The 12,916-nt window shown below is 38.4% G+C and overlaps 2 protein-coding genes across 2 annotated transcripts in view; both read right to left on the bottom strand.

Annotated features, from left to right (window-relative positions):
• Window positions 1-12,916, bottom strand: part of LOC140924116 (uncharacterized) — a 162,057-nt gene that overhangs the window by 87,988 nt on the left and 61,153 nt on the right. The gene's annotated exons all lie outside the window — the stretch shown is intronic.
• Window positions 6,056-12,916, bottom strand: part of LOC140924985 (uncharacterized) — a 39,981-nt gene continuing 33,120 nt past the window's right edge. The window contains exons 4-7 of the mRNA XM_073374950.1: window positions 12,641-12,916; window positions 10,428-10,623; window positions 8,504-9,270; window positions 6,056-7,505 (exon numbers count right to left, since the gene is read on the bottom strand). The exon at window positions 12,641-12,916 is cut by the window's right edge and continues 305 nt beyond it. Coding sequence (XP_073231051.1) covers window positions 6,814-7,505; window positions 8,504-9,270; window positions 10,428-10,623; window positions 12,641-12,916 — 1,931 coding nt within the window. The 3' untranslated portion in view covers window positions 6,056-6,813. The remainder of the gene's footprint in view (window positions 7,506-8,503; window positions 9,271-10,427; window positions 10,624-12,640) is intronic.

Genomic DNA, 12,916 nt, shown 5'->3' with positions numbered 1-12,916 from the left:
TAAAGTTGAAGTTGGAATTGAAGCTGAAGAGAAGGCTTTTTAACTTTCCAGCTCCCCTTTCAGACTGCCGGGTATTTAGCCTGATGAAATCGTGCCCGTGAGTCACGCGCTGCTACTCACGAAATTTATCGAAACAGCGTCCACTCTACTCTATGTCCAAGAAACCACAACCGCTCAGCTGCGAAGCCAGGTTTGTTTGTCTTATCGCTTGGCTATTCTAAATGAAGATAGAATACTTTCAAACGATTAGAAAAAGGGATTTTGCAGAAATTCTAGAAAATTTCTTCAGTCTGAATGCCAGGTGTTTAGTTTTTTTAAGACCCTTCCGGGATGCCGGGCATATAGCCACGGCGTTTTTAATAATGTTATAACTGACTTCAGAATTAGTCAGTAGCATTTTCTTTGACATCTTTAACTTAAACCGTAAGCTAACTATAGCCAGCGTCGCAGACACTATACATCGACTGTGCATGTGACGGACAATGCGTATGCAGTGCAGGCTGGCCAGTATCTACTGCCACCAAATAACCTTTCATTCCGTTTCTCAGTCTAAGTCTTCTCCAAAATGCAGCTAACCTTTCAAAAGAAAATTCCTGCATGTCATGCTTCGCTCACAAAGTCGCTTCCGTGGTTATTGATCGTCAAACAAGCAACAAAAATGTTTACCGTCCAACCTAAAAATGTGATGCCACGCATATGTCTGGAACGAATTTTTTATAGCGCATAATAATAGGATAGGGAATAGCATCTATCTCGGGCAGAGAACTCCTCTGCATCCCAGCCATACAGGCTTATGCGTAAATAAAAACGGAAAAAGGCTATCATAATGATAAATACTACGCGGAAGATATCATGAGCTTAAATTATCATACGGCAGGGAGACAGAAATAACTGAAACCGCCAAAGTTGACAGATGGCAACAGCGAACGCAGTGTCGAGTTTTCCCTGCAGGGAGTAAAATAAGAGTTCTTTTCTGTCCTCACGTCGGCCCTTGACGCCCTAAACAACCGTACAACAACCCTTTCGCTATTGCCAAGCAAGGGGGTAATATTATTTACACGTATAATAAAATAATAAACAGTCTAGCTACTTACAAAATACTTGCGATTCCGACGCATTTTTCACTGTGCTCTTTAACAAGGCAGAGATAGCCAAAGTAAAACACTTCACACTTTCATTTTCATCAACGCGGTGCATGTACACGTTCATGATAAATGGTTTTGTAACACGAAAGGCACCTTCACGCGATCGCTCCCCACGAACGTCGGAGCTGCCAAATAGCCACTTCTTCTGTTGGCTATTGTTTTAAGAACCAATTAAAATTACCGTAAATCCCATATTAGTTCCCTCCCCCAGGGGGGCTTAGTAGTAGGCGGTGTGCGTCACGAGATTTGACCAATCAAAATGCGTTGTTTGTAGAGTGATTTTCGGACTTGGAAACACAGGTAGCGTAAGCTCGTAAGTAGTTATAATAGGATGCTTTCTGGAACGACTTATTCCCCCAATTGCCCCGTCATAAAATATTTAAAACCCTCCATTCATTTCTCATTATTAAAAACTCCCCCGTATTCCCATATTCCCAATTATCACTAAATTCCCTCCTTAATTTAGGCAAAATTCATACATTATTAAAACTATTAAACTTTTTCATTTATACAAACCATCTCTCACCATAAAAAGCGTGGTGCATATTAGCTAATACACATCTCACCACTTTCTCCAAATGAAACAAACTACAGAAAATCAATAAGTGATGAAAGTGGAATGCTCGATAGCTTCGCTCGCTGTAAAAAAATAAATTGTTTAAAGATTAAATGATAATAACAAAAATGAGTGAAGATTTTTTAGCAGCAACTAAAAAATATGATTTTAATGCTTTGAGATCTATTAGACAATATCAAAAAGAAAATGAAAGAAAATTTAATGAATTAGTGAAATATATTCCCAAATTTAATTTAATAATTTATTCACTTGAAGATTTACAAAAAAATACTGACAATATGGTAAAAGCTTTTGAGGAAAAACCTTTAAGTGAATTAAATAGTTGTCTAAGTAATTATTTTGCTAGTTTATGTACTAGTTGGTCATATATTATAAGTTTGTATGCTGGTGATACAGATATGTGATAGAACTTTGTAATTGAAATTGAATTATGATTTAAAGATTATCTAAATATTAATAAAAATGCAGTTGAGTCGTTACGAAAATCTCACCCTCGATAACATTATTTTAAAGAGCCAAAGGAGTACAAAGTAAAGGATTCAAAAATTAAGTATAAACGCATTCAAATTGAAACCAAATATCCAAATAACAAAAAAGGTAGTATGTTTTACTGATTTTCTAATCTGTGTTCGGCTTATCTTTATATCACTTCCTGTTCCATTTGCCAGTGATTTTTCTATTTTAGGGATTTGTCTGCGGGTTAGCATTAACTCATCTGAGCCGTGAATGTTTTGGACGAAGAGTAAGTGGTGATTTATTTCTGATTGCAGAAGCCAGTTTTGACTTTTGCTCATCTGTTTGTTAGTTTTACACCATATTCAATATATAAGTTGTCATTTATATCAAGAACCATATAACTTTTCATGTAAAAAAAATTGGGTAAATGGTAAAATCAGCATTGGGTTCTCCATTTAGTTCGTAACGAAATGAAAGATCTACTTTATCTTCTCAGTATATTTGGTAGGTTAAAATAAACAAATGGAAACAAGTTTTCAAAGTTAACTCTATTAAGAAGTGTTCCGCCTTGAAAATCATTGTTTATGTGAATGTGGCTCATGACATCCCTGTAAACTCTTGATGGCTCTGTGGATGGTTTGTAACGTATTTTGGGATAAATATTTTCATTGCTTTAAGGTAACATCTTGTTAATTTTTTATTATTTGCGACACTAAAAGTTTGATATAAAAACGGATTGGCTGTTTGTGACTCTATATTTGCGCTGTTTACAATAAAAACATAAACATGGCGAGGTTTTGAAATAGAGTTTGTTATTCTAAAATTTCCTTCTTCTTGTCTTAAATTTGTAGAATTCGTCACGTACTCATCAAGATAAGACCAAGATTTTGTAGTTGTTGTTTTGTATTTTTTGTCAAATGTTACACGAGGAATATATAGTAAGGCTGTTGTAGTTTTGTAATTATTACCTTACAAACATCATTACCCGCTCTCCAAATAAAGCTAAATAAGGTTGTTGTCACTTTCTAGTACAATATTTAATTCGAATTTGGAATTTGGCAACATCTTATCCTTTAAAACCTTAAAAAATGAATAACGATTAAGAGGAATTTCACAATTGACAATAATTAAATTTTTTAGTATACTTTTTCTTTTTGTAAACCCCTCATTGAAAGTAGTATCTTCATTTTCAATAAAATTTCGTGGCGTCCAACCATCGTTTGCAACATTTTTTCCGTGTTGGACTTGCCTTGATAAATATTTATTTCTGTTTTGGGTTGTTACATGTATCAAGATAGTAAAATTCATTTGTTCCAACACTCTCAGTATAAGAGGGATTATACTCAAGTAAGTTTTTAATATTTACGAGATGATTGGCAGAATTACATTGATAAACCTCTCGGCCATTAATGATTGAACTAATTTTTTTAAAAATGAACTCGCGCCATTAACAATTCCATTGTTGTCATTGATGATTACATTATTTCCAGTTAATTTTGTTAATTTAAAATTTATTGATAATCGCGCATTATACCAATCGAGTGAAGTTTTATCGTCAACAACAAATTTACAATTACCTCTGTTTTGATAATTGTTTCTAGCAGGGTTTGTTAAAGATTGATCGAGATTAAAAACGAAATCTTTATAACCAACTATATAATCTCTAAATGATTTCATTTTATATAATGGTTATGCTAAGCTCTAAGCAGTAATTTTCCGTCTTTTTGTTCTATTTCTGCCTCTCGCTCGTGAAGAACAAGAGCGTAAATGTTATAATCAGCATTTGGATTGGCAGAAAGTTCGTAATGAAAAGCTAGTTTTGTAACTCCATCTTTTATATCCATTTTTTGTTTTGTTAGATCAAACTAAAGAATAGGGTATAGAGTTTTGTAGCTAGTTATATCAAGAATTGTTCCACCTTGAAAGTCGTTGTTTGCGTGAACATATCCTAGTATACCCCTAAAAACTCTTGATAAATCTGAAGATGGTTTATAGTGAATATCAGGATATTCATTTCCATTTGCAACTTCTAAATAACATCGTGTTACATTAGCATTGTTTGGTAAATTAAAAGTATTGTACAAAAATGGATTGGTTTGTTGGTTTCCAATATTTGCTGAGGTAATTCAAAAAACAAATACATGGCGTGGTTTTGAAATAGCAGTTGTAATTGTGTAATGACCTGTTTGTTGATGCGTATTATTTGATATCTCGACGACTTCGTTAAGATAAGTCCATTTGTAAGGTTTAAGATAATTTTCCATGTAGAGTTTTTGACCTTCTGAGTTAAAAGTTAACTTTGGAATAAATAACTGACGTCTTTTTATAATAACTCTGCAATTAGCGCCAGCTTGAAAAATTAGATTTGCATCGCTTCCCATTTCAAAATTTAGTTCAATTTTAGTGTTAGGAGGCAGTTTGTGCTTCAAAGAAAAAGTATCTGTTAATTCACAATTGACAACATATGAACCCACAATTGACCTGCTCACAACGTCAGTGGCTTCATAGCTCAGTTGGTAGAGCATCGCACCGGTAATCGCGAGGTCACGGGCTCAAACCCCGTTGAAGTCCTGAATTTTTTTCAGGCTTCTTTACGCAATTGCATAAATTGCATTCACTACGACGATCATTTCTTCATTTTCATTTCATTTCCGCAGTTCATATATGATTTATTTTATATATCATTAACAAAATGTTATATGGCGTACAAATGTGAACGTCACGAGAAATGGTGTTACCGAGATTAAGTAATAAACCTTCTTAGTTTATTGCTGCGTTGGCTTTTTTGAGCAAGATATAAGGAACTGAAGTGAAATTTGGTGGTGCTGTAATTCTGAATCTAAATCGAATCTGAAGCCAAAACAGGCGGTGTCTACTGGATAAATCATGCCTCCAGTCGATCTAGCGACGTTTTCAGCCGATCATTTACCTTGGGTCTGGGTGCCAGGCTGGATTTTAAACGTCGCAGCAGTTTCAGGAAATACGCTTGTTATTTATCTCATCGCCACCGACCGACGTCTCCAAACACAAGTAAATCTTTTTATCATGTCCCTGGCTATTGCTGATTTCTGCTTTGGCATAACTTATTTCCCAACATTTTTCACTTGCGAATTTTACCTGCCATGTGATCGAGAACTCCGACGGATCTTCGCCGCTTACTTCGCTTTCGCTTCGTTGACTAACTTGTACGTCATGACTGTTGACCGTTACGCTGCCATAGTGATGCCCTTTAAGTATGTTTCTATCATGACGTCACAATGCATCGTTACTATGGTAATCCTCAGCTGGCTTTTTCCCGCAGTGTTCCATTTTCTTATTGCTGTCATTCTAAAACAGATTGCTTCAAAAGATATATTCATTACTTTTAAAATTTCAAGGGTGTTCGTGTCTCGGCTAATACAGTGTATGTTACTGCTTCTTACCACTATGCAGATGTTATACATCGCATATAAACACACCAAAATGATGGCGACCCTTGCCTTTCATCAGTTACAGTTTAATCATCCGATGATTCTCAAGAAACGTAAACAAGGAGTAGAAATTTCCTCTGCGCAGTTTATGGGGGTCGTAGTATTTGTTACGGTAATATGTTACGCCGCAGACTCTTGCTTAGATCTTCGAACATATCTGAGTACTTTCCAGAAAACTCTACATTATTCTTGGTGGAAATATATTTTTCAACTTGGTATTTAGTTCTTACTTTAAACTGGGAACCTTCCATGTTTGGAAGTAGCTGGTTCTTTCTGCAATCCCATAAAACAAAACATGCCACACGGGTTAGTTTGTCTAGTAACAATAGGGTTGCGTTGGTGCTGGAGCAGAACACAGCCAATAAAAAGTTAAAACGGAGCTTGAGCAAAAGAAGTGAGTTAACGTTTTGAGCGCAAATTAAAACCCTTCGTTATTCGCTCTGAAACTCTTTGAGAGGGCCAAAACATGAATTTTATCGACTCAAACGATGAAAATATCTTTCAATTTCTTACTTTCAGGCTTGTACTCAGTCGTTTATCTGTTTAATTTTAAATTTGAAGCGCGTCACTTGAGGAGTTGTGGGAAGGAAATTGAGAAACTATCGGCCTTACGGTTGTAGGTTCTGTCGTCCCGTTCAACGAATCTTCGCCACTTTCGTGGTCAATCTTTTCTTCCTTTAAAAACCAAAACCCCCGCGCCACACATTCACACAGAGGTCAATGAAACCTTCTAAAAACTGAAAGCTTGTACCGGCACCTATCATGTTCTAAAAAATATATGTTAGATTTCTATTTTACAAATATTAAATTCTTATTTTACATGGTTGAGAAGCAAAATAAAAGGCTGCTTTTAAGCCGTTTGACGACTAAATTCATCCCATTCGTTAACTGATCGCTTCATTTTATCATTTTCAGAATTATTCACACTTTAATCTGAATCCAAACACACCTGCAGCTTTCCGGGCCCGAAAAGTTTCCGGGCCTTTCGAGAAACGGGGCCCTGGATTCCATCGTGGGATTCCGGATTCCTTGAAATGGATTCTGGAGTCCAAAACCCGGGATTCCGGATTCCGTAAGTTAAAGTTTCCCCAATTGTGGATTCCGGATTCTCTTACATGGGCGAAGGAAACTTGTGGAAAATAGTCTGATTCATTGATCTTGTTAGTTACTCAGACACGTCATGTTCTCCCAAGTTTATAAAATCTTCAGAATTGTCATTTTTAACTTCTACACTTGCTGTAAAATGTAATTGATGGGTGAATTTCGACGCATATTTCGTAATGGATGTTAGAAAATAAAATGACCTAGGTAGCAATTCAACATTTATGGGAAGGGTTCTAGAAAAGAGTCTCTCAGTTCCTCCACCGTCCAGTTTAAATTTGTAAGTGCGATTGTAGCAAACGTTTGCTACTTCCAACGCTAAAGAGGTTAATCCGTGATCCCTTCTCAGAAATAATAGACATCCTAAGTGGAGGTCTTTTACAACGGTCTCCGAACCAAACATTTTACTTGGAACCCCATTGCTGACTGATTCAGCAAGATTAGTTTGATCAAGAGCACATGCGCAAAGTTTAATGTCAACTGACTTGTCTGCGCATGTCTTAAACTTGCTATATCTGGACTGGCGAGTATAACTTGTCAACCAAACTTTGTCTTCCGGCTTTGCGTGGTTTTTCAAAGAAACTTTAAAGACTTCGTCTTCCGTAAAACCAGCTGGAGGGACCACGTGGAGATCCATTGTCGTCAAGATGTAGTCTCCTTGGAGACGTTGCAAAATATTAGTAAATGATTTCCCCACCAAGCGCTGACAGTTTCCATAGCCATACCTTTGGGATGAGGTTACAACTTCACCAGCACCTGTAAAAAAAACGTAGGAAACAACTCGTTAAACAGTCAATACCGAGTTTTAGGAAAGACGTTTTTGAGCGACACACGTGTCAACCGGGAGTGTACTTTTTGCAAAAATTCTGCCGGGTAATAATAATAATAACGCGAATATTTATACAGGATAACCTATCAGTTCTAATAAAAAGAACTGTTATCAAAAGGGTTCTGTAATTATCTCATAAATAGCTAAAAAATAAAAAACAATCGAAAGAGGAAAATAAAATAACACTAAGAAATCTAAGATTCAAAAATCAAAATCTGTCAAAATTATTGACTTACGCCAAAATTTTGGGGTAAGTCGTCTCCATAACAACAAAGGTGCCAAACATTACGAATTTGGCAGCTTCAAGATGTATTAAAGGGAAACACGCCTCAATTCCGGTTGAGGTGCTTCACTCAAAATTCCAAAACGTCTTTTTTAAACTCCCTCGGGCTAATATTCGGGGGTAGGCACGTTCGCACGTTACTACCGTTTTAGACCAGCTCATAGTGTCTTTTATGACCAATATAAGAAGAGAATGTGTTTTACAATTTGCTCGTCCCGGCGTAAAGATCGTTTTTTTTTTTTTGAGCTTCAAAACAATTTTGCGATTTCTATGAGTTAAGTGAATAACCTCGGGCCGCTATCTAAACCGATAAGAGGCTGTAATGTCAATTTCTTTTATCGGGCAAAACAAGATGTGCCAGTCTATCACACCTTTGGTATGTTTCTTTGGCTTCCTCCGCCCAACTTCGGAATGAAATTTGTTAGTTCGACGGCTTAATAACGGAGGAGATTACATAACAAGGAATTTTCCATTCTCTTTTTAAACTTGAATGCACTCCCTTAGCAATTAATCTGTAGGAAAATGGCAATTATCACAGATAGAATAATGACGACTTTGAAGAATAGAAATTTACTTTTCAGTGACGTTACCCTGACCTCGTCGTGGTAGTTGCTTCTTAAATAAGCTCACTATTACATGTACCTCCTAAATGTTGTGTCTGTATGGCATCATTTAAGGTCCCCAGTGCAAACTCCGCTAGCCATTTGTGGTTTTTTGAGTTGTCTTCTGCCTGGCTATAATCGTCGAACCCTTCACACTTGCACCTGGTCAGCGGCATCAACTGCAAATCTGCACATGTGCGGTTTGCTGGTAAAACAGAAAATATCCCTACTGCATTGGAATTCTGGGAGCTCATTAGTTCAGGATGGTTTAAAGACACAAGTGCTGTATGTAGGTCCAGCAACGTAAAGAGACGCTTTTGGTTTTCAACCAGGGCCGTCATTCGCTGATGGCCGAGCTTTTCAGCCACTTGGTCTGGAATTATCATAAACAGGAACGAATCAAAAGTCTCTCTTCTCCCCTCGTCAGTATAACTATACTGAGTATTCCTGCTGCCATGGTCGGAAAATATCACAGTAAGAGTGTCAGGGCTCTGAACTATATTCACAAAGAACTTTGCCAAGTTGGCATCCATGTTGATCATTCGTACCCCAGTATGCTCGTGTCCAGTGTTAAAGTGCATAAAGGACAGCATTGATTTGGCCTTTTTGTCTCTGTTCATGGCAGCGTAAACTTTCGTTATGTAATCCAGAAAATACTGACTGTAAAACTCTCCGTTTAGACAAACCTGAGGTGGACTCTCGTAATGGTTTGTCATGCTGTATTTTTTAAATACTGTGCAGGAAAAATGTGTCAGGCCAAAGTCGTCAATATGCTTTGTACTCACTCGGGTTTGGAATTCCCTCCATCTGCAACAGAATGCATTTTTTCTCACAGTAGCACCTTTAACGTAGACATTAAAGCAACACACTTAAAAACTTCTTTAAAAAATCACGTTTTCTTCAAATCGCAATTTTTTTTCGTCAACGGAAAGTTCTCTTAGTAGTGTGTACTTTCAGATAAGAAATTAAAGAACATGTTTCAGGTTATGGGCACTTTAATATAATTGTGCACTAAACACAATTTTTCCCGTAGTTGCACCTAAATAATCGTATGCACTGAAACAGCTATCAAAAAAGTCGGGACTGAATTTGACAATCTAAGAAAAAACACAAACAAGCAAACAACTAACTATACACTCAAAACCTGCGTTATGGATTCCCTCTCAATACAGACACCCCGTTAATACGGAAAATTTCTATGGCCCTTCAGTGTCCATGTTACAGGGTTTGACTTAAGTTTTAACTTTATAGTAGGGTCTTGAAGCAAATCGCTACGGCGACCTTTACCTCGGTGGCCGGAAGTAAACAGATCAAAAACAGCGCAGTGCGCATGCTTGGAAATTAACAGGGCGGATAAAGGTTGGAACCTTTATCCGCCCTGGTGAAGACCTGTCTTGTGGCGAAGTCACTACTATGTGAGTATAAAATTCGACCTTTCTCCTATTTTATTTAGGACTGGTTTGAAAAGCAATCATGCGTAGATTTTTTTTCACTGTATCAAGAAAGTATTTCACGCCCGGTCTGGTTTTCCAGTAATTACGTCTTCCCTGCCTACAGCGAAAGTGAATGAGCGAAAAATCCCGTAGTCACTGTTTGGGTGCCGCTTTGTTAAAGGTGGCGGACTACGGTGGTGTCTCTTGAACGTGCTCTCCCCAGGACTCCGTATCCACGACCGCCGTAATAGAGGCATCCTCGGAGACCCAGGGGCAGTAAGTGGGGTCGAGAGAAAAGGCGCGACGAAAGTTTCTTTCGTCGCGCCTTTTCTCTCGACCTGACTGACTGCCACTGGGTCTCCGAGGATGTAATAGTGGTCGCCGTAGCGATTTGCTTAACGTCCCTAACATAAAAAAGATACCGTTTCCTTTATAAGTGAACTAAATTCTAAGGCCCCATCATTTTTTCCGAATATTTCATAATATTGGTACCTCCCTCTCTAAACTTATGTAGTATATTTACAAAGGTACCTGTCTTCAAATTCAGAATCTCCATTAGGGCTTGCTCTTACTTGATGGTCCGTCAATCCCATACCCCAGTAGTCATACCAACAAAGATCTTCTTGGAAGAGAGTCTGGTAGCCCCATTTACTGAAGGCTCCAAACAACACTTCTACCCCTAGAGGGTCCTTTGCGGTCTTTGCTCTCTCACTGATTTCATTGTCATCTATAGAAGAAGAAAAAACAGTGTAGTATTAAATCTAAATGGAACTAAAAGGCCACAATATGCAATTTACTTTCCCACGAAACTACTAGGGGCTTGTAAGGGCTCGTTTAAGAGGTTTCCGTACGTTGCACATCCGAAAGGCCCTTTGTATCTCTGGGTCAAGCTGAACTGCAAAAGGCCAATTGGAATGGGGAAATGTGTGATTTTGAGGGAAAAATTTGAAAATTCAGAGTATCCGAAGAAAAACCAAAGCCAACAAAAAAAGTGCAATTTCATGTTTTTAAGGTTATTTGTACTACGCACAACAAGCTTAGCTTGCGATTAAATGAACTGATGAAACAAGAAGTATTTCCAGCAGTTCCCATGGACGAACGCGAAAAGTTTATTGCGTTTTATAGGGTCGATGACCTGGTAGGAACCCTGCCTAGTCCCTAGGCCTCATTAAATAAATAAATTACCCGCGCAACCTATGCCTTTCGGGTCACCTGGTCCGATCGAGTGTTCGTCTCGGATACGCCTTCGAAATGCGTTGACCGAATAGCCCTGGAAAGAAGCCGCACAGGGACTAGGCATGTGGGGAGCTTGGGTCCGTTCGTTTGCACCCGCTGTTGTTGTTGTTTTTTTTTATAGTAAATAAACAAATAAATGACACTTTTTACAGATGGCTCAGCCTGGACATCTAACAACAATGAAAAAGCAACATAGGAAATTTTACTGACAACTGACAATCCAACACCCTTCCCTCAATGGCCTTGCCTTCATCATCGCTAATAAAACCAGCCAGCAAGAAGCTCTAGCCCAACGACGAAGGCGACGGCAGCGACAGTATCACTTTTCACATTCCATTTGCATTTTAAATGTCATCCTCGGAGATTAATTAATGTTTTCATTCATTCAAAATATTTGCCCGTTTCTGATTGGTTAAAACCACACGCATAATTCACCATAAACAGCTGCTGTTGACCAAATTTGGAAGAATTTTGCGATTAATCAACCGATGACATCAAAAGTGCAGCTTTCTTGCAGGTTAATGCACCATTAACCGAGATGACCTGGGAACGAGGTTGAGTTGTTTTGGTTGTGAAGACAAAAATGACGGACATTTCACTCGTTTCAAGAGTAAGAACTAGGCAAAATGATAGCTAAAAACATGGCACGAACAGCAAGAAGAACACTCGAAGGGCGACATCGGCTATTTGGAGAATATTTGCGGAGATGAACAACCTAAAAGTGCAGTATCGAAGGGGAACTTAGCATCGATAGAGGTAAGTATGTTTTAGCTATGTTTTTAAACTAGGAATTATTTTGAATGGGGTTGAATAATAAAACAATTATTGAATTCCGCTCTCGTATCATATGAATAATTATGGAGAAGGGATCATCGCAATTGGATAAGAATTATCGCAATTGTTACAACTCGTGAGTAAAAGTCAGTGTGAATTTCACTGGAGTCGAATTCTTGGATACCGCATCCGAGATTGGAAAGAGAAAAAACCTTCGTCCGTAAAATATCGCATAAGGACCTAGTGGTCGTAAAGTTAAGGCAAAGTAATGTACCAAAAGTGTGCTGCATGTATAAAATTTTTAATGTTTTGCTTTTTGACGTTCTCGTTGCCGCCGCCGTTGCTTAAGCTCCCTATGAAAAAGCTGAGTCAACTTTAGCGAGTGTTTATATGAGGAAAAAATGAACCTCTTTGCCCGAGCCAACCGTGATCATGCATACTCTTATTGTCAAAAAACAGCGACCGCGCATGCTCTGCGCGTAAAATGAGTTGGCCCGGCTAGGCGAGCGAAAGTTTATATGGGGGGGGGGGGGGGGGGGAGTGACCCTACCATGGGAAAAGAAGGGGAGCTGGTCACCCTTCTAGCGGAGCCAACTGTTTATTCAATGCTTCCCATGTCAACGGTTCTCCGTGTTTTGCATGGAAATGTAAGAAAACTGAGTGACCCTTTTACCCGAGACGTGTTATCTCCATTAAACGGGACCTGAATGATATGGACACTCCGTAACGTTTACCTTTGATAACACCAGAAAAGAAGGGCCTCAGGTTGTCAAAACTCTGTTGACCAACGCTCTGGAACAACTCAAAATCCAACGCAGTCGCCTTGATATCGGGATCTTGTGCAATCGCGCGGAGCACGGCCACTGATCTTGGCAGAATTCGATAAAAATGCGGTCTAGCCACAGAGTCCAACACAACCACGTTAACATTTATGTTGTTTCTCTCGCTGTCATTTTCGACTTTCTGTAGGATCGGTGGAAAGATGAGTGACTGAAGAATATCCCCACACT

The sequence above is a fragment of the Porites lutea genome, chromosome 14 (genome assembly GCF_958299795.1).
Source record: "Porites lutea chromosome 14, jaPorLute2.1, whole genome shotgun sequence".
Classification (NCBI taxonomy): domain Eukaryota; kingdom Metazoa; phylum Cnidaria; class Anthozoa; order Scleractinia; family Poritidae; genus Porites; species Porites lutea.
The sequence above is the reverse complement of the archived record's forward strand: the minus strand, read 5'-3'. Positions and strand labels throughout refer to the sequence as shown.